The sequence below is a fragment of the Larimichthys crocea genome, chromosome XVI (assembly GCF_000972845.2).
Source record: "Larimichthys crocea isolate SSNF chromosome XVI, L_crocea_2.0, whole genome shotgun sequence".
NCBI lineage: Eukaryota > Metazoa > Chordata > Actinopteri > Sciaenidae > Larimichthys > Larimichthys crocea.
Genome location: NC_040026.1, coordinates 6,086,465 through 6,114,413, shown reverse-complemented (window position 1 = coordinate 6,114,413; position 27,949 = coordinate 6,086,465). Strand labels below are relative to the sequence as shown.

General features: G+C 41.4%; 1 protein-coding gene across 2 annotated transcripts in view; it reads left to right on the top strand.

Moving 5' to 3' along the window:
• spata20 (spermatogenesis associated 20) overlaps positions 1–27,949 on the top strand; it is a 42,950-nt gene that overhangs the window by 12,161 nt on the left and 2,840 nt on the right. For both annotated transcript variants that reach the window (XM_027289349.1, XM_027289350.1), the window contains exons 13-15: positions 3,975–4,183; positions 8,858–9,057; positions 11,296–11,376. In XM_027289349.1, the coding sequence (XP_027145150.1) occupies positions 3,975–4,183; positions 8,858–9,057; positions 11,296–11,376 (490 nt within the window). The remainder of the gene's footprint in view (positions 1–3,974; positions 4,184–8,857; positions 9,058–11,295; positions 11,377–27,949) is intronic.

The following is a 27,949-nucleotide window of genomic DNA, read 5'->3' as shown; positions in this document are numbered from 1 at the left end:
TTCCCACAAGAGTTCTTTAAAACCTGATTTTGCCGTTCCCACCAGATGAACCTCACGTGTTGGAAAACAATGCAGAGCACATACTTTTTTGTATGTGTTAAACGTTCACTTTGTCTGAACTCATTTGAAAACTTGGTGTTTCCACCTCCCATTAACTACATTAACTCACCTGAGTGATTGTAAGAACTTCTTTACTAAAGGTTTTCTCTGATTCTGCCATTTCAAACAAACCTTTCTCATTCTATACTTCAAAATGCACATTAAAATATCTATATATGGAAACTGAGTGGGCTCACTGATGGTTTTAATGGTTTTTGGACAACAATGGAGCTCTGTCAGATACACACACAATACTTATTAGTTAGATGAATTTATTGTTGGTTGTGGACTTTTCATGGGATTTGTTGACCTGTCCCCACCCATCGTGTTGAATACTACTAGTCCCAATGGTGAACAAACCTGATCCCTAAACCTGATCCCAAGCTTAGCTGCACTCTCATGGTGTACAGTAGTGAGCATGCTGTTTTGTCACGCCTCCCTGCCTTACATTTCCCTTTTAAAACACAATGTTAAGTCTGTCATAACATGTCCATTTGTGTCAGAGGTGGAAGAATTGTAACTAATCACGCCATGTTTGGGGTATTTCTTTAAGCCTGTAATTTTAATCTTATCACACGATGTATTTAATTACATTTAAAGTAAATCAGAATTTCCTTTTGAATAGGCCTGCAGTTTGAATTACATCCAAACCTTTCATCTGCATTTTTGCAGCTGTGCCAGGAACACACAGGAGGCGGAAGCATCACAAAGTAGCCTGCAGGGCTGTATGCTTCCTTTTTGGTGACCATTTTAACCAATTGCGATACAGTTTTGTCGTCTGTTCCATTTTTAAAAAAATTTTTTTAAGAAAGCACAGTGTGGCCCTGTGGAAACCATGAACAAAAACTCTGCAGCTGGCTTAGGTTTGGAGAGGTGACCACACTGACCAGAGCAGCAGGGGTTGGGAATAATTTAGGGACTGAAGATTTGAAAAAACAGAAACCAAATGAAGACAGATTGCAGGCCCTGGACCGGCTGTTTATTTTTTCGTGTATTATATGTGTTCAACACAAGTTCAAACCTTTTTTGTATCTTTTAACAAAACTCCTGCTTTATTATTCCTTTTTATCATTTACCAGGCTTTGTTGACAATTTATATTTTTTACACGCATCTCCTCTGAGCTACTGTAGGTGCCTGTTATTGATAATCCATCAAACATTAATGGTTAAAAATTAATAAACTGAGTAGATTTTGAAAATGTTCATACTTGTATTTTTTAACACCAGTAGTTTCACTTCTAGTTGAGTAATATATTAGAAATGTAGCAGTACTTTGACTTGAGTTCAGATTTGCACCACTGTGAAGTGTATCCTGTAGTCTTAAGAGATGCAAAGAGTAGTTTGGGAAAAGAGATGCAGTGATGGAAAGCAGAAGAAGTATTAGATCTCACCACATGGGAAGACCCACAAAGAGCAATTAGATGAGAAATACAGGCGTGTGAGATGAATTTTAAGGGTCTGCAGGTTGCCACACGAAAACAAACACCAACTACACGTCCTGATTAATGAGTCAAACATGGTTTCCTATCTTTCTCTGTCTTGCTCGCCTCACCTGTTATTATGGCGTTGTTTCATTTGTAATGGCACAGTGTGATAGTTAAACAGTGCATTCTGTAGCACAAGCAAGTATATTAAATTATTCTCCAACGTAAAGGTCACTGCCGTAAAAAATGATGGGAGTCGATATGTTTACGTGACCCTTATCGCCCCAATAGATTCTCCCTCTAAGCATTCAGAGGGAAGTGAAGTAGCTAGTGTATAAGAACCATTATGAAGCTATTATTATAAAACTGTCTATGAGTGCTGTGATACGGGAGACTGACAAAGCGGTTTATCTTCGCTCTCCAGGAAATGAGTCATTTAACACGCACTGTTGAAGGCGCGAATGAAAAGGCTGTTGGGTTTTTTTTTTTCCTGAAAGGCTTTTACTTTTTTGTGTGTCACAGAGGCACTCTTAAAGTCGAGTCTCAAGTTGTCATCCCCCTGGATGGAGCCACCTCAGCCGGATAACATGTCGCTTGTGTGAGAGAAGAGGTTATAAAAGAGTTGTGATGAGCACCAAGAGTAGAAAAGTTTTGCTCATGCAAAAAAGAAAAAAAGTTACATACAACTTGTGCTGAGCTATGGTTGTTGTTTTCTCAGACCACATGGGGGCAGTAATGACCCCATTACAGGTTGATTGGCCAGAAGATGCTACTCGGAGAGTATATTTTAGTTTTTTCAAAAGAAAAGACTTCAAGGATGAAGACTAATTGGCCGTTTTGAGCCCCTCATGGCTGCCTCCTTAAGCTTTTGTATTGATCAATCAATCGAACCTGGAATCTCCTGACTTTTCATCTATTATCATCAGGTCAAATTTCAGTCACAGATCCATTAGCATTGCTGTAGACTCTTAGCATAGCTTGTTTGTCATGATTTCAAATTCCAAATACAATCCTTCCCCTTGGGATTACATTAAACTGGGCCTGTCCTTGGCGAGAGTGCTTGCTGTCTCCTTTCGACTTATGAGTCAGCCTGTGTCAGTCTGTCTGGGAGAGATAGGCCATGATATGACTCCTCACCTCCCCATCACCTCTCAAAATCCCCATGCACTTCATCTCCTCCTCCAAAGTATCCTCCTGTTTTCAGCCTCTTGACCACCAGCCGCCAGCCTCGCCTGACACGCCGTTATCTGGATTCCTGTCACCATCCGTCCCCCGGCACTCACCCAGACAGGGTGACATTGTGGGAATTGGAGGGGGTGAGACAGTGAGGGGTCCTGTTGTCGCGGTGTAAAAACCAATGACCGAGGGAAAAGGTTGTAAAATTGAGCCAGACTAGAATAGACCAGTGTTCCTCAAACATTTGAACTTGTAACTTATCATGGATGTGTGTGCGTGCTAATTCTAAGAACATAACAACGTTGCAGGCTTATATTGTAATTAAGCCTTATAACAAATTCAGAACTTATTTTAAATTACATTTTAGTAATCTCATCTTTTATTTTAATCAGATCAGATCAATGTTGTAATATTCCTGATTTAGTTTAATGTTTTTAAATTAATTTATTCCATTTAAAAAATATATCTCAGAGCTATCTCTGCTTACCACTAGAGGGAGCTTGTGTGCCACCAGTGGCACGTACCAAAACTCCAGGTGTAGAGGATTTCAAAGTGAAATAAATGAAGTTGTGGGAAAACATTTCAGATGGAGCGAAAGTTACCAGAGAGACAGGTGAAGGGAGAGGTACACACCGATGCTAGAGGGAGGTCTAACTGTAAACAGATTTGTCTAATTACTGTCCTGCTTCACTCGACACTTCAAAGAGTGTCTGACACAGTTCTGTGTGTGCACGTGCATATATAAATGTCTCTGATGCCTTCTACAGTATGCCATGCACAGGGAAGGCAGATGAATAATTTCACATGGAGAGAAAAAGCTTTTGGAAGAGATTATACAATGTGTATCATGAAAAACTATAGAAAGAAAGAAAGAAAGAAAGAAAGAAAGAAAGAAAGAAAGAAAGAAAGAAAAATATATTTGTGACAGCACAGCCCTGTGCTGTCACAAATATATTTTTCTTTCTTTCTGGCTTTTTATAGTTTTTAGTTTTTGTTATCTTTTAAGCCAACTCATCTGGGGTTTTTGTACTGAAACCATAGCTTGATCTTGCCAAGGCATTATAAACAAGTATTTGGTGCATGAAAAAGACAAGGGGTAAAAAAAAAAACAGGCAGCTGAACTAGTTCACCAACAGTAACCCATCTTGACGCTTCTCGCACTTCATCTTTCAATGAATTCTTAATGAAAAACGTCCTCATTTTCGCTCTTCTCCCACTTCTCTGATTTTTTATTTTTTTTTTTTTTCATCTCCTGTCTCCTGCGGCATTCTCCAGATCTCCGCCTATCTCCGGGTTCCTGGACGACTACGCCTTCATTATTTGCGGCTTGCTGGACCTGTACGAGGCCACGCTGCAGACGGAGTGGTTGCAGTGGGCCGAGGAGCTGCAGCTCAGGCAGGACGAGCTGTTCCTGGACAAACAGGGTGGAGGCTACTTCTGTAGTGATCCCAGTGACAACACTGTGCTGCTGCAACTCAAAGAGGGTGAGGGATGCACACACACTGATATGTGAATAGATATCATGAGTTTAGATCTTTAGAATAAACTTTTCCCCTTGACACTAATGACAGCAATTATTGCACTTAGGTATACAACAGTTAACTTTGTATGGAACACATCATTTTGACACCAAGCCCTTTCTGTGATATTCAGCAACCTCGTGATACGACAAGCCTCACGCATGCTACAGTCTAGTGTCTTCAGTTGGAATCTAGTACGAAGCGAGAGCAGTGCAGTGACAATAAAAGGCTACAACATAATCCTTTTTGGTAATCATGTGCCATCAAAGTACGTCCATTGAAAAATGCTATATGTATTTGATAATGGTCAGCTGAGGTTGTTTTTAAATGTGCTAAATGAATAAATGTTCTTGGCGTAATTAGCACTGAACACTAAGTACAGCAGAGGCTGTAGTAATGCCAAAGAAAGAAAGTCATAGTCAGTATCCTCTGGAGACCACGAATATGAACAAAATAGTTTTGTGGTGAAGTGGTGGACTGACTGACATTACCATCCAATTGTAGAAAATAATAAAGGTATTGAAGCTACTGCTGCTGGTTGAGGCTCTAATGGATAGAGAGATGTAGGGAAGAATTGATGGACAGGTGAAGGATTAATAGTACGACTGCCGCATACCTCTGTGGCTTAGACAAGTTCAAGGATAGATATCGGTGACAGATGCATAAATGCAGGGTTGGAGGCCTGCAAACACTGCAAGAACTCTGATAATATTAACATATTTTCACTGTTTAATGAGAGGAATTTAAAGGAACAAAATAAGGATGAATAGATGGCTCATTTCTTTGTGTGGAAAAAAAATGTTAATGGATGGTTGCCCCCTCTGATATCTTTCATTTTATCGATTTAGCCAGAGCTTAATGAGATTGAAGCTTCTGTAGTCTAGCTGTCAGTTTGCTACTCTTGAACCACAAGAGATGAGGTAGGCAAGGAAAGATGGATGGCTGGATGATTACATATAGGATAAAAGACGAGAGCAGAGGAATGTTGACCTTGCCTATCTTCCTCCAGTGAAGTGCAGCCGCCTCTCACTCACGTTGAACTTCTCCGCCATGAAAGCACTCAAAGACTGATGCTCTGATTCTTCAGCTGCTTTGATCACCACACCCATCAAATATGTCTTCATTCTGTCTCAGTCCATCTGCCTTTGACAGATTGAAGCAGCACGCATAATGTATAGTGGGAATCTGAAGTACACTTTCTGCCTCTGCCTCTTCTCATCTGACTTACCTCTTAACTTCATGCTTGATCTTTTTTTCTTTTTGTACTCGATGCATCCTCCTTCCTTCTTCATGTCTTTTGTTGCCCTCAAACCTCATTTGTCAGCTCAGGTGTAAGGTAAGCCTTAGGCATAAAATATAATAACTGAAAGTTTAATCTTGCAGACATGTTGGCGAGACATTTGGAGACTAAATTATTTTTGTTTTTGTTTTAGTTGGTTCATGGTCCATCACTTTGTTCAAAGGTCCCCAGATGATAAATCCTGCTGACTTTGATCCCCTGACTTTTCATCTAGTGCCTCCATGAGGTTGACATTTGTAGTTTTGAGTGAAATGCTCAACTATTGAATGGAATCACAATTAATATTATTATAATATAATAATAATAATTCATTTCTTTGATCAGCTGGTTGATGGTAAAGGAAGAAGAGGCTTTTTTCAATTTTATCATCTGATTGCAGCTTAAAGGAAAAGCTTTTTAAGAGTTTGTGACCTGGGCTCCATAGACATCCTCAATTTTGTGCAACCAGTATAGTCTAAAACCCCAAAAATCGAATGTAACATTATATAAAATGCATAAACGCATTAAATTGTCACATTGACAGAAGTATCTTTTGTATCTACCCTTTTCCAAATAGTTTCCAAGGACACTGTGTAACATAGTATTTTCCTCAGTATGTAGTTTAAAGTTGCAAAGCTGCATTACCAGACCATGTCTAGCCAAAAGAGTTGTTTTTGGATCAAGGGACTGATGTGATAAAAATCTAAATGTTGGCAGTTCAGAGAAGCTGACACCTTGTAGACTCGCGGACGTTTATCTTTGATCTGTCAGACCAGAGTTTCCAGTCTGGATCTAGTCGATGCCTGTTTCTTTTTGTTTGCGCTCTCGAGATATACTCTGTCCAACAGCGACCATTTATTTTAACGGCGTCCGTTTGTATTTATTTTCTTTTTTTCTTGTCATCTGTACTCAGTGAATATCTTTATCATCCATTTTGTGTGTCAGTAAATTGGTCTTGAAACAAGCACTAAGGTAATCTTTATGTGTTAACATTTAACCTCTGCATTAGAAAAGCAAACTCTGAACTGAGAATTCTTTCTGGAAGATTGTCTGTTTTAATGTTCCACATGTCAATTTTTTTTTTTTTTTTTTACTGGCGCACACAAACGCAAAGCTTGGTGTAAATAATTTAGACAGGAGCAAGATACTGTAGATGTCTGGGTAAACAGGGAAAGGGCAAATAGTTATTTTTGTTACGAACTGTTGACAGATCAAAGATGATGTACTTGTGTGTGTGTGTGTGTGTGTGTGTGTGTGTGTGTGTGTGGGGTAGTGCCTGTCCCCACGCACCGTCACACCTGCATCTGTGTGTGTTTATCGGAGCTGACGTGTGAGAGGTTTCTCATCTAAGAGGATTGACTGTGCCATTATGATGGTGGCACCATGTAGGGCTGAAGCCCATTAGTGACGCTACAGCCGCTGCAGTGTGGACGCCTGTCCCAGTAGTGTAGCCTGTCACTGCAAGACGGATTACCCCACCACACTGCCACTCTACATTTTACAGCCCTGCCACACTCCTCTGTGTGTGTTTGTTTTGGAGGAGTAAGGTTAAAATGATTCACGGTATCGAAAGAAATGCTGTTTTTGTTTAAGTAACATGTATGATTTTTTTGTTTTTATTAATTGAACAGCCCCAGTTTCAGAGTGCAATATGACGTCGTAAATATGGACAGCTGTACACATGTATTTGTTATGATTATATTACCTATGTTCCAAAAACTAGCAAGTCGACAACTTTGCTAACAGCCAAACATCGAGCAAGTGCAACAGCACAAGACATGGCAAGAAGCCAGCTCGGCGTCTGTCTTTCAGCCTTTGATTTCACTGAACTCTTGCCACGTTTAAAAGCCAGTCACAGATTTTGCCCCTTTGTCTGACAGCCTATCACATGGTGACTCCTCCATCGTCCTCTTCTCTGTCTTTGCCTCTGCCATGCTCTGCTTCTGCTGAGCCCAGTTATGTTGCTCACTGGCCCGCCTTTGGTTCTGGTGCCCATACCTGTGCCGTTACCGGTCTGCATTCCTCTCCGCCCCGGCCTGAAAACCAACAACTATTTTCTCCATAAAATATGATCAGAGGTGATCGAAGCAAAACGATACAAAGTGTAAGAACAGGTGTACGGGGTCACCATTCACCTGAATACACTCAGTGTATATTTGTTATTTTATGGAGTGCAGTGTGTGTGTTAGTGTGTTCCTGGGTTATTCTGTCATTGCGTTTAATGACTTTCATGTCTGTTTTGTCTTAAGTGTGTGTTTGTGTTTGTGTGTTTGGAGGCAGTTTTGTCATGGCTCTGTAGGTATGTGACCTCCTTTCATGAGGCACATTAAGAAGGAAGATTTGTGAAATGTGGACAGCAGACAGACTTAACCTCTGTGTGTATTTAGTGTGTGTGTGTGTGTGTGTGTGTGTGTGTGTGTGTGTGTTGAAGCTTCCTTGCCATGGGGCTCAGAGAGGGCTGAAACATATTGCAGGATAAAATCAAATTATTTCTGCAGTTCAGTCATGCGTGGGCATTTCCCTGCATCTGTATGTGATTGTAAATGCATGCTTGTCATAAAGAATATTATATGTGCAGTATACAGTACTGTGTGTGTGGCAGGGGCTATTTTTAGCTTTTGACCTATAATTGCAGTTTGACTCAAAAAGACTCTCTTATACAAACACACACCAGTGTTTCCCACACAGTGATAGTGTTTCTGTGGTGGGGACAGGCGGTGCACAGTCTAGGTAATTAATGAGAAACACTGCACACACACACTCACACATTCATAGACACAGGCTTCAGAGCTTTGCCAAGAAGCAGACATGTAGTGAGGTCATAGGTCATGAGAAGATCAGCTCCAGGCTCTCATTGGACACTGATAAGAGATAAGGACCAATCACTTAACAGGGCTAAGTCATGAGGTCATCTGTTAGTCCCATCACATCACACCACACACTGAGAGTCCCTGTGGACTGGGGGACGTCATGGGAAGGTATTGCGTATGGAGACTTAATAGCTTGTCATCTTTTCTTGTTGTAAAAGACAATCGAATGTTTTGGACTAGAAGCATCACATTTGTTCCAAGATTTCTGTCTCATGAAAGACTAGAGACATTATATCCACTGTTCACCCATCCTATTTAACACATACAGCGTCTTTGCAACGCCTTGATTTTGCCTGATTATTATCAATCATATGTCTACTACCCTCTGTAGAGTGTTCCGAAACACAGTATACTGCCAGCATAAGACTGTAACTGTTGAAGCCTCATAAAAATGCTGTGTGTGTGTGTGTGTGTGTGTGTGTGTGTGTGTGTGTGTGTGTGTGTGTGTGTGTGTGTGTGTGTGTGTGTGTGTGTGTGTTTTTTTTTTAGATCAGGACGGAGCCGAGCCCAGCGCTAACTCAGTGTCGGCGTCCAATCTCCTGCGTCTGTCCCACTACACTGGAAGACAGGAGTGGCTCCAGATGTCCCAGCAGCTACTGGCAGCCTTCTCTGACCGTCTGACCAGGGTCCCCATCGCACTGCCTGAAATGGTCCGGGCTCTTATGGCCCAACACTACACGCTTAAACAGGTTATTCTCACGTCCGCATCACACACTCATGTGAACTGATGAGAACATGCTCATTTAGTGTTTAATGGATAGATCAGATATGGTTTAAAAGTTGATTTACAGTGTTGACCATACTGTCAGTTCATATTGACAGAGTAATAAAAGTCGTCATGGTCTGAGCCTATCACAGGGTGTGTGTACCAGGACGCTTTGAATGTCAGAATCTAATTCTTTACTTTTTATCTCTGTTAACACATGTTGAAGAGTGTGTTCAGAGGTGGAGAGACACATGGAGAAAACAAAAGGATTAGTTCTCTGTGGTGAGCCCTGAATGCTAGCTTAGGAAGAGGGTGTGTTTACCTGTCCACCCACTGAAAGCAAGCGCCTCGCCTGACGAATCGCGTGAGCACAGCAGACATTATATTTACCAACAAGGCCAGCAACAATGCACAGCAGCTGAACAAGAGCACAGCAAGAGGCTGGTAAAACAATGAACACCCCAATAGCGTCTTTGCTGACTCAGCGCTATTATCAATAACCATGAAGTAAAAATGCAGTGCAAGTTAACTAGACCGCTACAGCTATGCACAGTGAACCAGAGGACTGTGTTCCTTTATTAGATATTGTCTGAAACAGCGTGTCTGAAGTTTCAACTGGAGCTAAATGTCTAAAAGAAGGCAGCAGATTTTATTATTTTGATTGACCTGTGAAATTTTACTAATATAGTAGGGTTAGTTAGGAGAACTTAATAAGTGAAGAGAGTTCTTAATTATGTGGGCCTTCTTTTAAATTCAGCAAATGTTTCACATGAAGTTATTTCATTCTTTGTGTAAAACACAATGTGTCTGTCTGTCCAAGTGGGTAGGCCACGAGTGTTGAGCTGCCGATTAAAAACAATGAAGCATTTGCAGACTGAAATGATGCACTTGTTTATTATATATTGAGCACAGAGGCCAGATTCGATCACAAGTGGTCACTTGAGACACGTGGAGATGCATTCTAATGCAGCTGTGAAGTGACGCATAGTAGAGCTGTTGACTTCTGATCAGATCGTCTGAGACATGTAAATTGGTTTAGTGAGATTTAGTGTTTTTTCACAATTTACGTTCCAGATTTTGGCAAATTATTTTATAATCACTATTATTATACCGGGTTATACTGTTCTATCATATACAAAACGTTTGTTTAGGTCGTTTCTCTGGCAGTGATCTCATATTCTAGTTGCACTAACCTTTATCATAACAACGAAACAAAAAAGTCACGTTAGGAAGAAAGCATGATATAAAGGCTCTAAATTATGTATTTGTTCACATTTTGCATTATTACCAGGCAAACCCAGTATTTAAATTTTGATAACCTCTGTTCACTTTATATCATTTATTTATAGTCTATGTTTGTTCCGCGACAGTTGCTACATCTCAACCAATAAATCTCAACTAGTCCAGATACTAAGACTCAAAGCACCATGATATTGATCTTGTTCGGATAAACCTGTACATGTAAAGTTCAGTCTTTAAAAAAAAAAAAAGGAGCCAATGTCTGGACACATATTTTTATTTTTCCTCAGTTGAGCTACGGTCTGAGTCATCTGAGGACAGCATCTCTATCTCAGCTCTCTTCATACATGCACACTTAATCCCTGGACACACTAACTCTCAAAATCTTTTCCCCCTCTTTTTTTAACAGCCATTATGCATTTATTTAACGGGTTATTTGAGCTGTTCAGCCTCGGTTATATAATCGGTTTTGAAATATTAACACCCTCAGTTAGCCTGAAACCACTGAAACCAGCATACTAGCAAAGCACAGCAGGAATCACCCCAAAGTTTCTGAGTCACCCCAGGAAAACTTTGAGCATGAAGACATGTGCTGTGCAATCAAAGGAACAGAGAATGAAATAGCAGGAGCAGAGACAGAGGGAGGAGGGGGATAGTTAGCCTCCTGTCGCTCATATACGACCTGTGGAGGATGAGTCGAGGCTACAGGGCGAGGGTAACAAGCTCAGGGGCGAGGCGAGGTGAGGCAGTCCAAGAGAAAACACCTGCCTCCCTTGTTACTGCTACAAATACACTACTGACCTCTGTCACTCCCTCCCCCTCTCCCCTTTTATTATGTGTCACCTTTCCACTCTTATTTCACTCTCTTCATACTCTTTCATCTCGTTATCTCCCTGTCCTCTCCCTTCTTCCCTTCCCTTCACATATCGCCTCCTCTCACCCTCCTCTACTTTTTTTTTTTATTTGATTTATTTTTTTTTAGATCGTGATCTGTGGCCAGAGGGATGCCCCGGACACCTCAAGTCTCCTCGCAGCAGTCAACTCCCTCTTCCTCCCACATAAGGTAACCGTGTGTGAAAGAGTGATGCATCATCTTGACAAACGTATGTGTCATCCCTCCCTAAAGAAACCCATAATAGCAAAGATGGTGTTTTAGCACATAGACATGCGTTGATTTAATCCAACGTCAGTACCTCTACAGCGGCAGCAGATTCACGGTAACCTTTGAAACACGCACACACACACACACACACACACACACACACACACACACACATACTCAGATGCAGGGTGGGACCAAGCTACAACAGTGCCTGCGGTGTTGGCTGGTTTAAGTGTGGTTCTTTAAAGGTCGGCCTGAGCTCCTCTCCTCTCCTCTCCTCTCCTCTCCTCTCCTCTCCTCTCCTCTCCTTCGTGTGCTAACTTCTTCTTTTCAGCTTCCTTTTTTTTCTCTGTCATTAGCTGATCTTAAAGCCCTCTCCTAACATTGAGATACCTACCAGTGAGTCTATGTCTTAGTGTGTGTGAGTCTTCCTGTCAGCTCTCAGACGGGCTGTTTGTTATGATGTGGGCAGCTGTCAGTCTGAGTCAGACAGAATTTCAGCATGGATAGCCAGGGCTGTCATATTTATGTTTTAGAGGTTCCATCCTTAAACTTTAATAGAATTCTTCAAGCCTCATCAACAAGAACTTGTAGTTTAAAGAACTTATTCAACATTTTGGGCAACTAAAAAACTAAGAGTGAATTAAAAATAGATACCACTCGCATGGCTGTTCATAATGAATGAAGTTAGAGCCAACAGAGGGTCAGCTTAGCAAAAAGACTGGAAGCACAACCCATAGACAAGAAATAGCCCAGCATGTAATCCCCCTGTGAAACGACTTCTCATTTTTTACTCTTATATCAGGATGACACGTTAATGAGGGAGCTTTAAAGGTGCTAGCCACTTCCTGTCCAATCTCTCTGCTAAATTAAACTAGTATTGTCCATCTCATTATGCTTGTCATGTTTTTATACTATAAACATGCTTGTTTGATAAGACTCTGAATCTGAGTCACATTAAAGCCACTATGGACGTGTTTAGGAGACCGACATAATTTTTTTTCCTGATGATCATCCGTATTGAAAAGAAAAAAAAAGTATATTGTTTCATTTTAGCTCAGTCTTTACCTGTTTTCTGTCTGTTTTCTCGGCCAGAGAATATTTATTCCAAACAGATGAGTGAAGCTGTTTTATACACTCATTGTTCTCTGTGAAGTTTTTTTAAAGTCATGTTAAGTAGCCCCGCTGTGCTATATTAAAAACAGTTGCTTTTTAAATACTACACTGATTGTCAGTAACCAGTCCTATGGTAACTCAGGAGGCAATTTGGCCTTGTGTGCTCTGATGAATTTGGCATGCAGTTGACACACCAGTCATGATTTAGTTTTAATTAAAGCCCCTGGCATTTGCTTCTGGTGTTCTTCGCCACTGTTTTGGAAGAAGAAAACAGTCGAATCAGCTCATGTAGATTTGGAAAAGTAACTAAGCAAAGACACTTTAAAATGTTAAATTAGAGAAATAGAGGAATTTAGTGTTGCGGAAGAGTGAGAAAGTTTAACACTTTAATTAAAATCCCCGAAGTACTCAAACAACGTGTCCTAAACCAAAGAGGAGAAAGATGGCTTTGAAATCATGAATGGACGGGAGTTTGTCTGTGAAAAAAAGGACACTGTGATCACTGGGAAGTAAAATAAAATATGGGAAGACTTGAAAACTATGACTTGTTTGTTTGGGTTCAAATTTTCTGTAACATGCTAATAAATTTTCAACACACATGAATATAATCATCATTATATGAACATGAATTCACTACTCAGTTTACTACTACAACAAAATATCTTCAGCATTCTGCATACTGTGAACTTGGTCTGTTCTCTATGAAAGAAATGATTGTCGCACACCTTATTATTCCAAAATCCAATAATTGTCAGCACAAAGGCAAAACATGCCCAGTGTAATTTATCAGCAGTTCTATACATGAAGCGAGATCACTGTCCACAGCAAACTAGATGTATTAATGTTTGATGGTTTGGTTAGTGTTTGGTGCAGATTTCTTTAATGAAGCTTTACATAGTGGTCAAGTGGCTGCAGACAAAACACACACATACTCAGCCTCTCTATCCTGATTGTGTAAGTCTGACTTCTGTTTGTTCGACCAGCCTGTAACCAAAATTAGATCAGTAAATTAAAGCAGTGATTGTCCAGTGACACACTCCATCTCTCTCCTGCTCTCTCGCTCTCTCTCTCTCTCTTTTACTCACACACACACACACACACACACACACACACACACACACACACACACACACAGTGTCCTGTTGAAATATAGATGAGTTGAGCAGTATCAGGCAGTGGCTGTAGTATCATCAGGCCATTCCAGATCCCTGCAGAGAGACAGAACAGATAGAGCCGTTATCAGGATGGATCTATTATTAAGGGGGATGTACGTTATGTACTATCACACCCAGCCAGGACCAGCCACATGCTGGGCCTTGTTACTGTCAGGTGGGGGGCCATCATGTAGTAGTCTATATGAAATTCTAAATATCAGAAGAAGAGCAGGTGTGGGTTGAAAAGGGGCACACATTTTTCATGAAGTTTTGACAGGTTTGTTTTTCAGTTGGATTTTTTAGTGTAAACACAAGATTAAGTATAAAACCGCAGTCACCCTGTACAAGAAGTATTTTCAGGCCAACGCTTGCATTTGTGTCTCCTTCAGTCTAATTAACATAATCCAATTAGCTGTTTTATGAATCCAATTCAAAGTAATAAGGCTTCAGCCTGAATGAGGGTGTTGGCCTTCATGTTGTAATGAGTGCAGTAATGGTAGAGCTGAGCACACAGGAGGAATGGACTTTAAAAGGCCTCACGCAGTGAAGGATGAGAAAAGAGATAATCGTGACCAGAGAAACACACTGGTCTTTGCCACTGGGACCAATAAGATGCCAAATGAGAAAGAGATACACACTTAAACTAGAACAAGAGTCGGTGTCCCTGAATACTCTCATGTGGGCAGCAGCATTGCTTTATTACTAAAACAGAGGCAAAGATATTTAGTTTGTATCACAATGTGCCGCATGAATATACCTGGAAAAAGAAAACTTCACTTATATTTTCTTAGACATCGAATGTGAAGAGGAAACACTGCAGTGTTTGTGTTTGTGTGTGTGTATATGTGTGTGTCTGTGTCCAAAAAAAAAAAAAAAAAGACATTTCAAGACAGGTCTGTCAGAGTGATACGAAAGATCCAGATTTAGTTCTAATGAGCCTTCATTGAGCCTCACAGTGAGATGGAGGGTGATGAGGAAAGAAAATGGCACAGAGGGACTGTGTATGTGTCTGTGTACATGTATGTGTTGTGTGTATCCAGATGTTGTGAGAACAGCTGGCCATTCATGGCAGTAGCAACTATCTTGGCCCGGCTGAGATGTGATGATCTAGTGCAAGACTAAACACACACACACATGCACACGCATACACACATAAGCTTATCCGCTGGGATGAGACACAACCCTCCCAGAGGAATAACACCACTGCCTACAACAGCTGTGAGACACACACACACACTCTCACAAACACAAGCACACACACTTTCTGATGCAGCATATCCACAAGCGTACAGTATACTCAAATAGCAACAGATGCCACATGCAAACACACTCTGGTGTACTGCAAATCACACCACACACACAAATACAGTATGTCACACAGACACAGATTACTGATGAGGTCAGAAAGGAAGGAGATAAAAAATGTCACAGAAACAATTATTTGATTAGTTGATTGTCAGGAAGTTTTGTTTGTAACAATTCTAATAAATAATTAAGCTGCCTTCCCCTTAGTTACTGTTGCTGCGTCCAGCTTTCTGTTCACATATGCATTTTACAGTAATACCAGATTTTTAGTCATTCCGAAACAATAGGTCTCAGAAGTAGAAAAAAGCAGCTTCTCACTTCTACTCAGCAACTACGAATTTATCAGCTGACATGACAACCGTCAGTGTGTGTGTGTGTGTGTGTGTGTTAGCTAATTAAACTAAATTTAGCTCCATGAGTTAGTTCACTGTTATGTTACTGACTGATGTTTAAAGCAAGAGCCTTGTAAAGGGGCTTTGAATATGCACTTTGATATTGTTACATGGGATTGTGCTAAAGCTCCATGTCCCAGGCAAAAAGTCTGTATCCTCTCCATGTCATATTTACCCTTTCCATTCCAGGGGATGTGCTGGTCATGACTGGGTCTTTTTTAACTTAACATAACCCCTCAAACAAATGTAACCTAGTACACTTCACTACAGATTTTCAGTACTCCTTCCACCACTGCATTTTATTCACTCAAAGATTCATTTAGTTATCAAATATACTGACTAATCCTTGGTAGTAATCTTGGAGATACCCTGAGAACAGCAGGAAAAAATGCACATTTAGATATTGGATAAGAAAACCAATTAAAGTGGCGTAGTATGAGAAAGTTAAAGGAAATGATGGGGTCAATGAGGGTGAATTATGTAAGTGCTAAGATTGGGAAGAGATGGAGGGACATAAAATGAGATAAACAGAAGAGGTAGACAGACGAGTGGGTGAGTGAGGAGATTGTGCCCCACGTTACATTAGGCAGCTATGAGCAGAGAACATGCTCAATTTAAATCCTATTACTCCTCTTCCTGGTTTGAGGTTGGCATGCCCTAATTGTGTTGAATGAAGTTCTAAGGGCCCAACTCTCTCTCTCTCACACACACACACACACACACACACACACACACACACACAAACACACACACGTTCTGAGATTTTCAATTCATTTAGTTTATTTACTGTTTAAATTCTACCACGAGACTCCGTACTTCACAATTCACACAAGCACTCTGAGCTTCTGCTGCACTTTTTGCTCGCAGGAATCAATTACAACCTCAAACACTCATACTGAAACATCGCTCTTGATTGTAATTGCTGCAATAAATTCTGCTTAATTTTTCTATTACACAGAAACACAGCTTGATTAAAGTCGGGTCGGGGTTTGTTGATTGTAGAGGCTCTGAATCACAAGTAGTGATGCAGCCTCTCTAGTTTCTCTCCCCTCCCTTTCGTGTGTGTGTTTTCTTTCTGCCACTGTCTGTCTTAGCTCTCCTGCTCTTTGTCTCCCTCATATGGAAGTGTAAAATAGTGCAATAATCTACACTGCAATCAGTAGGGATGTAACGATACACTCAACTCACGACTCGATTCGAGTCACGATTTTTTGTTCACGATACGATTTTTTCACGATTTCTTTTTTTAATCAAAATGAGCTACAGACAAATTCTGACCAAATAAAATTATCTTTTTATTTGTAGGAAAAAAATCTCTCTTTACAGAAACTCTCAAGCAGTTTGTGTTCTTATTAGGGCTGCCAGCAAGCAGCTGATCTGACCATTACCTTTCAGCTTGAAGTATGAGCTAACTGAAAATAAAAACAATTAAGATGATAGCTCATTAACCCTTTAATGAGAGTCCACGGCCCCGGGAAACGGCGAGGTCTGGGCGCTGTAAACGCAGAGCCGGTCGCGGCGCACCACCTCGGAGGAAATGCGCCTCCCGCACCGTGCGGCCGTCCCTGCCCGAGTTTAATGCCCCGTCCAGACTGCGCGGAAGTCGCGGAGAAGTTGCGGTGATTGGTTAAAATTGCAACACCCCTGAATTCACGGGGATTCACTGAAGTTGCGTTGAAGTTGCAAATCGCAACATCGTGAATTCCTGGAGGGTCTGTGTTATGGTGTCATTTACGGTACAGTCAGGCCTGACGCCAATTACCACTACTGCGCATGCGTGTAGGGGTGTGTGTGTGTGTGTGTGTGTGTGTGTGTGTGTGTGTGTGTGTGTGTGTGTGTGTGTGTGACACAGAAAGGCAGACGCGGCAGTTGAAGCTGCAGCCACAACGTAACCTATTTCTAATTAAAAAATAGACGAAAAAGAACATATCCTACTTCTCTCGCATTCGCCAAGAATCGCGATTCATTTTTTCTGTCAACCGATGCGAGTCGTCACGCATTTTTGTACCGATTTTAATCGTGGCACGATGTATCGTTACATCCCTAGCAATCAGACAATATTAGGGTAATGATATGGTATCACTTCAGATCTACAATACAGCTCTATAATTCTATGAATCAAATTTTTTTATAAATGGGGCTACATTCCATTTTGGCTGCTGCAGCTTCACTGGTATTGCTCAGGCCGGCTCAGTGTCACAGCTTTACTGGGCCACCTAAATAGAACAGAGCCATCTTTAATGTTGTCACTAACATGTGTTTCACCTACTATGACAAGTCCAAATGTCTGCTGAGGAAATGGCAGCAGGACACCAACACGTTTTTTTGTTTGTTTTTTTTATGACTAAAGACAGTTCACAATCAAGTCAGTCACAAAACACAAGTGAATGTAGCAGCGGTACAGGCTCCAAAGTGATTCACAGGCTTAGATGTGATTTCATGATGTTCACAGTCGAGTTTATTCTGTGTTCACATCGGGTTAATCTAATCACCAAATACATAAAGCAGACTACACTGTATTTTGTATTAACATTTGTGTTCTTCTTTGTTTCCTTTTCATTTTTTTCCACCCAGTGGAAACCAGTTCTCTGTTCCTATGACTCACTCCTCTCAGCTCTCTCCTTACACAGTCCTTTTTTTGGTGTACAATATTTTACACTGTCCAGGAAGATCCCAGTCAGTGCCGTAATTGTAGCTAGCCAGATGTAGTGAAGGAGGGTGGAGGTAAAGGTTTGTCAAAGATTCACACTTGTGTCTGACTTGACAGTGGAGATTAGCATTAAAAACTCCTCTGTAGCACCCGACTACCTCCATGTGTGCATAAATACAGCATCTAGAACACTTAAAAGAAAACCTGCTGTTGTCAATGATATCTGCACTAAAGACGAACAGCTGCATATTGACTCGGGCAACATAGTGACAGATCTTTTCCAATTTGAATTAGCAGCCACAAAATTCATTCAGTCCTGAAAAATAACATTAAAAAAGCCACAACATTTTCTTTCTGGTTTGCTCCTTCTATTTTTCTCTGCTGGCGCTTTATGGACCACGTTTACACAAAATGGAAACCATTCAGCATTAATCATCATGATTTACATTGATGGAACAGGATTTTGTGTGTTCTCAAAGTTGTTCTTGTAAGAAAGGAACAAAGTCTCTTGGCAGAAGCGTTGAAAGTGGTTCAAAGTTTTTATTCCTGTCAGTGAGATTTACACGTGTGGTCTTTTATGAGTTGAATAATGTTTTACAAGTCCTATAATCCTCATTGTGAATACCCATTATTGTTAGCCTGAATGTCTTTTGTCGGCACTGCTTATTGATCAGCCTCAACTGTGCTCTTGCCCCTAAAAACTATCCAAATAAGTCTTCTTGTCGGTAGACAGTCACAGAGAGCAGGTGGTTGTGCTGGTTCTCTCTGGAGGTCACTTAAGTCAAGAAACTAAGTGGATGTGAGTGTGGAAAGGGGACGTGGCAAGTGTTAAGGAGGACCACAAGATGCTGGTGTTACTGAAAGATGCTTGGGGCAGAAAGAGCGAAGGGTGTTAGAGGGATTTTGTAGAATTTAAGAAACAAGATAGAAGCATTCCTAGAGGGAGATAAGCCTAAGCAGACAAGTTTCTCTTTTATTCCTGCTGCCGTGCCCTTTAGCGTCTTTGCCTGATCACATTCCCTCGTGGAGAGGAAGAGAGCAGGACAGTGGGATAAAGGACGGATAGAAAGCGAGGGGCCTGGCCTTTAAAATGAGAGAGGGTCCCTTTGAAAGTATCTGTGGAGTGAAACCGCTGCAAATCCTTAATAAGACCTCAGAGACATGGAGAAGAGTTAACAAGGTGACAGGGAGGGCAGGCAGAAAGAGAGAGAGAGAGCCTAGTCAGGAGCTAACTAGCGCTGCCAACAACACAGCACAGAGGAGGATTAGAGCCAGGCAGTTGCACAGTCCTCCTCACTGATCTTTGACCCTCCCTCACTTCAGACTGCTGCCTCGTTACCCCTCTACACCTTTCCCCCCTCCACCACAGTCATCCATACTCTCATCAAAGGCTACCCGTGTGTGTGTTTGTCCACACGTGGTGTTGTGTTCTGGGAACTGATTCTCATGTTCTCTGTAAATGACCTGCTAAGCCCAATAACCAGTCAGAGAGCAGAACCTAGGTTGATTGACAGCTGTGGGAGATGGTCCCAGATGGTAGCTGTTTGCAGGAGAGTGTTTCCCAGGCCGACTGTAATGTGTTCAGATAGCCACTCATCCTCTGTCTCCTGCTTTTGCTCTCTTATTCTGCACGCTATCATGCTTTCAAATTCACCCTGCAGAGACTCTAATGTTTATCTCACGCCATTTTACCGGGACTTGTTAATCTGAAATTCCACATGTCCCTCCCTTGAATGATGTTTTTTTTTCTTCTTCGTCCTTCTATCTGGTAATTCCCCCATGTGCTGGGACATCCATAAAGCCATGGGGGAGGTGCGTGTAGACTCAGGATCCAGCAGAGAGTGGACAGCTTTACTGTTGTTGTTGGAGATATAATCCTCTCCCTGTGGTTGTATCTTGTCTGCTGCAGTCGGGCTTGACGCTCCATGCTTATCCACATCTCTACTTGGTAAATAAAACCCACGCTGAACAGATAAGACGCACATGTGCATGTGTATTTACACACCCACGCACACACAGAGTTGAAGCTGCTTATGTGTCTTCCTTATCTGTCTCCCTTCAATCGCTCTCTCTTTATCTGTATAGGCCGTGAATGTTTTCCTCTGATATAATCGGGGATGTAGTGGGCTTTAACGCACTCATTTTAGTTGTGAAGGAGGGTTTTCCTCAGGCTGTGGTCAAAGGGGGACACGCTTCTATTTAGTTGAACAGAAAATCACTTGTCTAATCACTTGTCTTTCAGCTGTGTTAACATTTCAATTACTTATGATGGCATACTTTGCAACTGAAATGAAATATTGCTAATGTGAAGATTCTATTAAGATTAATACTATTAATGGGCAAAAATATAGGAAGAGTTTATAACAGTTATTACTATTTTCCACCTCATTAGTGCTTATATAACTCAATTTCTTGATTTTATTTCAAAATCTGACTTTTATTTTGCAATTTGTATCTTCCTGGATACGCTGTGCATTTGTTGTGTGCATCAGTAAAGTAAGGAGACAATAAAATATTGTAAAAACATTTTCCAAACATAAGACTGCTCTCAAACCTTCATGTAAACTTTTAAATTAGACTAACAAAACAGTTTGTATGGCCATAAATAGTGGAAACACTCTCAGCTGAGCCAACATCTCAGTCGTAGGTAAGGAGAGCAGTTCTGAGCATTTTGTTCATTGACAATGCCAAGACTCGATTTGTATTTACACACACAGGACGATCCATTGAAGAGCATCCCTACAATTACATACAGATACTGTACATGTGGTTCAGTGAGCACAGCCCAGCTTGTCTTTTGTCTGTCCCTCCTTCACCAACGTAAAAATCACATTTTTGTGTCCACCCTCATCTTCCTCATGAAGCTCGTAATGCTGCTGCTGTCACTCTCTCTGACCTTCTGCATTAAGCTCATACACTTCAGCTTCTAAGAGCTAAACGATAAGTAAAACAATATTTCAGTTTCATTCATTTCTTCATTGCAGAACACTTTTGAATAACCTCACAGGCTAATCATAAGGGTGTTAAATACAGAAAGGTAGCCAGCAGCTAGCTCATTAGTTGATGAATGTAACAGTAACGTGTCTGTGTGTGTGTGTGAGATCTTCTAGTTGAACGTCCTCACACATGACCTGTATAACTCCATATCAGTCAGCGTTAATGTTATCTAAAGCCGCTGCACTGTCCACACTTTTATTAGAGGTCATGGATTTAAATTTTCTGAATTTTATAGGATAGGTCCTAAGTAATGATAACAACTTGTTTTATTTTATTATTATTATTAATCATGAGTAAGTAATGTAAATGTTGCTATTATTGCAATAGTTTACTACATTTTGGCTACAGAACCAGGAAGACCTTAACAACAAGCAACTGCATCTTAGATTTGATTATTAAATAGAGAAACAAGAATATTTTTTGTTTGTTTTATACAAACACATCTTGTTTAATGCTATGTAGAGCTTAGTACAGGAATGAACATAGAATAACCACACATTGAATTGCAATTGCCATATTATTTAGATATTTTCTTACATCATTCAGTCTGTGTGAAATATTTGAAGCCAATACATAGTAAATTATTTATAGATTGGTTATTTTAGATCTGTGGAGTTTGCATGATATCATAATCATTCCCTGAAAACACAACACAAGTTTTCTTTTTTAATTTATTTATTAAAATTAATCTGCAAGCTGCTCTGTGATACTGGAGTACTGATTTTTCTTGGCACTACTCCTCAGTTACTCTTCTTCTCTCCTCTCCTCACCCCTCACTTTTTTTCCTTCTCTGTAATTGAAGCATCATTCACTCACTGGATCTCATTGTACCGTCATTAAAAGACAGCATATGTCTGCGTACACGTACATCACTGTAGCATGAAATAAGATGTGGGCTCGCTAACGAACAGATGACTCCACAGTGTGATGTAACAGCCCTCATGTTCCAGCTGGTCATACTTTCACACATGACATAAGACTCAGTTTCTCTACAGTTTACAGTTTCCTGCGATGAGTTGGAAAGAAAGCTGAATTTTTGATCTTATTTCCCATTTCGACCCGCTGTGTGATGGAGAGCTAATGAAACACCTCTCATGGAGTCCAGCAGTCTTTAATCTCTCACATACAGACACTTGATGGTGAATCTGAGGGGTCATTACTTTACTTCGGCCTTTCAACAGCATGACCCTGACTATAAAACTATGACTACCTGAAACAGGAGCCAAGCAGGACATTTATTACAGAGAATCCAGCTCAATTTTTTTCAATATTTGAAATATTCCTGATGAAGACATGTACAGTGAGCAACAATGCAGATCAATAATATTATTCTGTGGCTGACATAAGTGTCGATATACATTAATTTTAGCCAAACACAGTCTCATTTCAGTAATGGTATTACAGTGTAGTCACCTTACAGGGAGAAATACTGTTACCTAGTTAGAACTGAACAACTTTTTGGATGAAAGCTCCAGATGAATGCTTTGGATTGTTGAAGCTGAAGTTTAATTGTCCTCATGCTTTAAATAAGGGAATATAAGCAGCAATGATTAATGATACTGTGAGTATCTCTTCTAAAAAGTATCAAGCTTTGGTCATATTTGTAGAATCTAAGCTAAAGGTCTGCTAAATGCATTACTGACTGTAGAATGTCGTATTGTATAGTCTAGCAATGTTAATAAGGTGTTCGTCTTTCAGAAAGCTGTACTGTATGTACACAATGCTATGCTAGGTTTACCTGTGCAAAGCTGTGTCTAAACTGAAGGCCTGTTATACTGTAACACATGACCTGCTGTCGTAACTGTGTGCCACGCTCAGTGGCATGTGAAGACACTTTTTTTGAAGCTTGGATAGTGATAGCTGAAGAGTGACAGGAAGGTGAGGGGAGAGATGAACTGCAAGGGGCCGCAGTTTGAAATCAAGCCACTGAGGCAAGACCTGAGCCTTTGTTCATGCTCAGCGTAGTATGTAACCCCAGTGTGAGACACACTTTTTAAGATTAACTGTGTGGCCATTTCCTCTGAGCTCATGCTCAGGGTAGGAAGTTCAGATTTCGTATTTCCAGGTTACATTTCATATAATAGTAGAGAATCTGACTAATCGTGTCTTTCATTTCACCACTTCCTGCTTAATCAACTGAAAAAACAATGGACAGTAAAAATCCAGAGGACACTGGGCCATGTTTCAAAGAAAACAACATATTTTATAGCCTAGCTAACGTTACCATTTGAGATTGCTTCCTATCCAGAATGTGACGTCAGAGTTAAAGGGCTGCTGCATGGATATGGTGAGCTGGAAACAAAGTGATTCATGGCCCCTGGACAACATCAGTGTAACGGACACTTTCACAGCAGGAGAATAAACAAACCAGAAGTGTCTTCTTTTTGGTAACGTGTCTCACAGAGGGAAACGGCTTCAGGAATTCATCATTTGAGAAAACTGTCACACTTCCTGCCTTTGGTCCATCACGGCGGTCAAAGAAATTGTGGGACACGTATTGACTTTCAGGATGTTTACGAATCTGAGAAACATCAGTGAGAAAAGTTCTGTTTTCTGAACAAGGTGTAGCGCTGGGAGCTAAACCATGTTGGAAGTGAAAGTGAATAACTAACTTGTGGCTGGACTGAATTTCCTTTTGTAGGGAGTAGTTAAGAAGACGTCTTACCTACAGACACATTGTTCTCTTATGGGCTGTTTGGCCACTGTAGTAGCTGAAGACATGACACTAACTTACAATCTCTCCCATCTGGGATGTTTAATAACACTCATATGTCAGCTCTGATCTCGTTCATATTTTTAACTTGGCGTGACTTTTATGACTTGAGCAAATGGGAATCTCCTTTCATCTTAAATGCAACATAAGTTGATAAGGTGTCAGGTGTCAGCGACTGATTGAGGAGAGAGGCTGTTAATTCTGCTCAGAGACCAAGGTGTCTCACACCTCGCTGCAGACACCAGTGATTTAGTGGAGAGGCTCCTGTAGAGAGCGTCACACCGAGCATCAGTTCTCAGCAGCTGACAAAGGACAGAGCACACACCACCGGAACAGACCGGCCCATTCACTCTCACTCAGGTCAGAAGACACACAAGTGAACGTCTGTCTACTGTATGTGTGTATTCTTGGCTAGGTTTTTGTGATTAAAAGAAGTCTTTTTGATATTTAAAATCATAACCTATTTGACCTTTTTATGTCCAACAACAAGAACAAAATGCTAACATTGTTAACGTGTGCTCCTCAGCTGTGCATGAAGGTAGAGATTAAAGATGCAGAAAATAAGATGGACAAGAATGATTGCATTCACAATTTCATTTGCAAGAATTATTCTGGTTGAATGAAATATGTGTTGAGTTGGAGTGAAAGCAGACAATTAATTTGTGATATTACATGTTATGTCATGCGTGTGTGAGAGAGCATGTATGCAGGGATGTTTTACTCTGGGAGTAGATTGTACCTGCAGTGAGTGGTTGGATGAACATCATTCTCATTACTGTTGTATTTACCAAAGTGTGTCTGCTGTCAGAGATATTGTCATCATAGCTACGTCTTCTGATATTTCTGGATTTATTGGGTATTGGGGCATGACTTCAGCTTCATGTTTCATGTTTTATCAGGTAAGCTTGTCATGATACCGACATACTTCCATACAGCTAGTTAAACAAGTAATATTAAATAGTAGTTAAAAAAAACAAACAATATATGCTCTATACCTTACCTACCTATTCAAATACATTAATTGTTGTGTTTACTCAAACACTATTTGAATCTGCTCATCTTACCTGATACACACAACAGTTTACTCTGCCCCTCCTCTTCCTGCTTATTTCACTGTATCATACAGGAGCAGTAGTATTTACGTAAAGTCATCCAAAAAACACAAGTTTCCTTTTGGATGTTCAGTTTTTACAGCAGCAGGTCCTCCCACAGGACGCTTATTGTTCATGATGTAGCGGAACACCAGCCAGGTGTGTTCACTGTGGCGTTACCTGGCCCCTGCTTGTAAAATAAATACAGCATTCACGTCTTGAATGAAACGCACATTCACTTGTGTTCATAGTATCAGTGACATCTACTTCGATAGACCATTTTGTCCTGAGGCTTTTTTTCTCTGGTAGACTGATGCAGACATGAAGTTTTCCTCCTCTCTCTTTTGCTGCCTCTTGTCATGACCTCCAATCCAATCGTGTTTGTTTTGGAGATCAGTGTATTTGGGTTTATAAGTTCAGCACAGAGTGCACGAGTAAGTCTCACAACAGTGCATCTCTGGAGGTGATGAACCTCTGCCTTTTCATGTAAAAGGCCTGTAGCACGTCACTCCAAAGTCTGTCATAGGTGTGGAAATGTGGTGACTTCAGAGGCCGTAGCACAGGATTTCGATCATTTTAGGACCATTCAGTCCCATTAATGGAAGCATCTGTATTCATTCAGATTTTCCACTCATTTATTAAGGTTCTTCCTTTAGTTTGTCACCGGTCTGTGTATCTAGATGGAGCCAAAATAAAGTCAGGTTTTGTTGAGAGCCAGGCCTCTCAGCTCACAGTGTCACACATTAGTTTTAAGGGTGCTCAACGTCCGCCACTCTCTTAAATTCCTTCAGTTTCTTTTCCTTCTGCAAATTTCTCCTCCCCAGTTTGTCCTCTCGCCGCTCTCACCTCCACCCCGTCCTCTCTCTCCCCCGTGCCGAAATATTTAGTTGAGCAAATGAAGCCGCTGGTGAAGTCGGTGCTGACGGACGGCTGACAATGTGTGCATGTGGCGGCGCTGCCCACTCCCCCTCCACCACCACCACTCCAACATTTTGAGTCAGAGTGTGAACGTGTGTGTCTGTTTCTGTCCTGGGGCGGTGGTCCAGATGCCAGGTTGTTATGATGATGACTGGGCTGGTCGCTTCGCGTGTGTGTGTGTGTGTGTGTGTGTGTGTGTGTGTGTGTGTGTGTGTGTGTGTGTGTGTGTGTGTGTGTGTGTGTGAGCGCGACACAAAACCGAGTGAGAGGGATGGAGGAAGTAAATCTCCTCACGCCTGGCTGCACGTGGCACCATTTGCAGCCACCGTCATCACTCTTCCTCAGGTATGACAGCGGCTTGCAGAAGTGTGTGTTTGGTGTGTTCACTGCGTTTCTTGGGCTCTGTGTCGGCCTCACGAGTCGTGTGCGTTCCAGCTGGGTTAGAAACCGAGGGGAGAAAAAACTCCAAATTCAAATGATTCCTTGGGATGTGTGTGTGTCTGTGTGTGTTACTGTCAACACAGGTACACTGTGTTCTTTTAAAGTGTCTGAGCTCGACTGGTTTGGCAGTGTGAGAGAGGAAGAGTGGGAGGGAGCTGTCATTGTAGGGACATTTAACGGGTGGGAGCTGTGTGTCTGTATGTGTGTATGTGTGTGTTGACGTGTGTTTGTTTCAGGGTTGCCCAGTGTATGAAGGGATTAACCCTGTGGGAGTTTGACTGTGCTGTCTGCTGCAGCTTCACATACATATTTTGCGGTATACACACACAATACAAGACCACACACTTTGCATTCACTTCACAGCCTTGTATATACATTCACACATAATCTGTTTCTCTGTCTCTGTCCATTGTTCTCTTTCTCCATCACTCACACACACACACACACACACACACACTCGTCCTGTCCAGTCCCCTGGGGGTGTGTGCAGATAGTGTTGTTGTGACATGGACAGACAACAGTGTGACCTTTTAAAGCTGAGGGCGCGTGGCTGGATGTGGTCTGGGACCAGAGAGAGCTGACAATCAGAAGAAGAGTCAGGAGAAGAGAGGAGAAGGTTCAGCCTTGCAGGGAAATCCTCCTCTTGTCTCCATGGCAACAGTCACACCATTATGACCACATTCCATCACACTTCTTGCCAGTCTTCCCCTGTGTGTGTGTGTGTGTGTGTGTGTGTGTGTGTGTGTGTGTCTTAATGCCCTGCAAATATTTACATATAACCCTCTGTGTGAATCCAGAGTTTCCTGTGTTTCAGGGTTCTTTATGCTCTCAGTTTTGTCTAACAGGTGTTCAGCTTCTCTGTAGAGAATAAGATCAAATAGAGCAGCATCACTTCATCATCCTGTAAGGAGGGACTCTTATTTACCAGGCAGCACATTCCGTAATGCAGACAGACGCACCTCAGTGCTGTGGAGACGGTCTTTATTGGCAGGAGACGGGCAGCGTGACCCACTGATGGTTTCTTGGCAGTAGAAGTGCAGATGGCTACCGGTACAAATGAGCGTCTAAATGGCAAAGTGTAGCACTAAAGTCGCATCGAGACTGCTATGAATGAGAACATGATGCTCATCGAGACGGGAAGGAAAGGATGCAAACAGTTCTACATGACAGTCTGTGTGAATGCTGGCTGGAAGTCCGACAGGGGACAGAGGAGGAGTGTCTGCTCTGATGGAGAATGTTTATGTCTTATGATCGTTGTGTCTAATGGCTGAGGCTAGATTCAGAGTGAAGGCAGGAGCATGCAGATAGTGGTACCTGACACACCGTCCCTTTTAGCCTTTGGGTACGTGGCTTTGTATGAATAGGTTAGTTACAGTTTATGTGGCAACAAAAAAAGTCATGCAAAAGATAACATGTATTCACATGTTCAGTATTATTTGATTGATTAGTTTGAGCACAGTAGCAGGCATCTTGCTTTAAAGGCGTGTAGACTGTAATGTGTATAGAAATGATGGACACTTCCTTCATTGTGTCTAGCTCTGATAATCAATCAAGTCTCACAATCCTCAGTATTTATGTACCCTTAATGCATTCTGATTGACCTTCAGTCCACTGTACGCTTCCGTCTTCTCTGGCAGAACCTGGCCTGAGATGAGATGTATCACCGGACCTCTCTCCTCATTCTGCCTGCCTGCCTGCTCTTCCTCCTCTTCCTCCTTTCATCTGTTTTGTCAGTGCTTGTAGTTTCTGTTGCCATC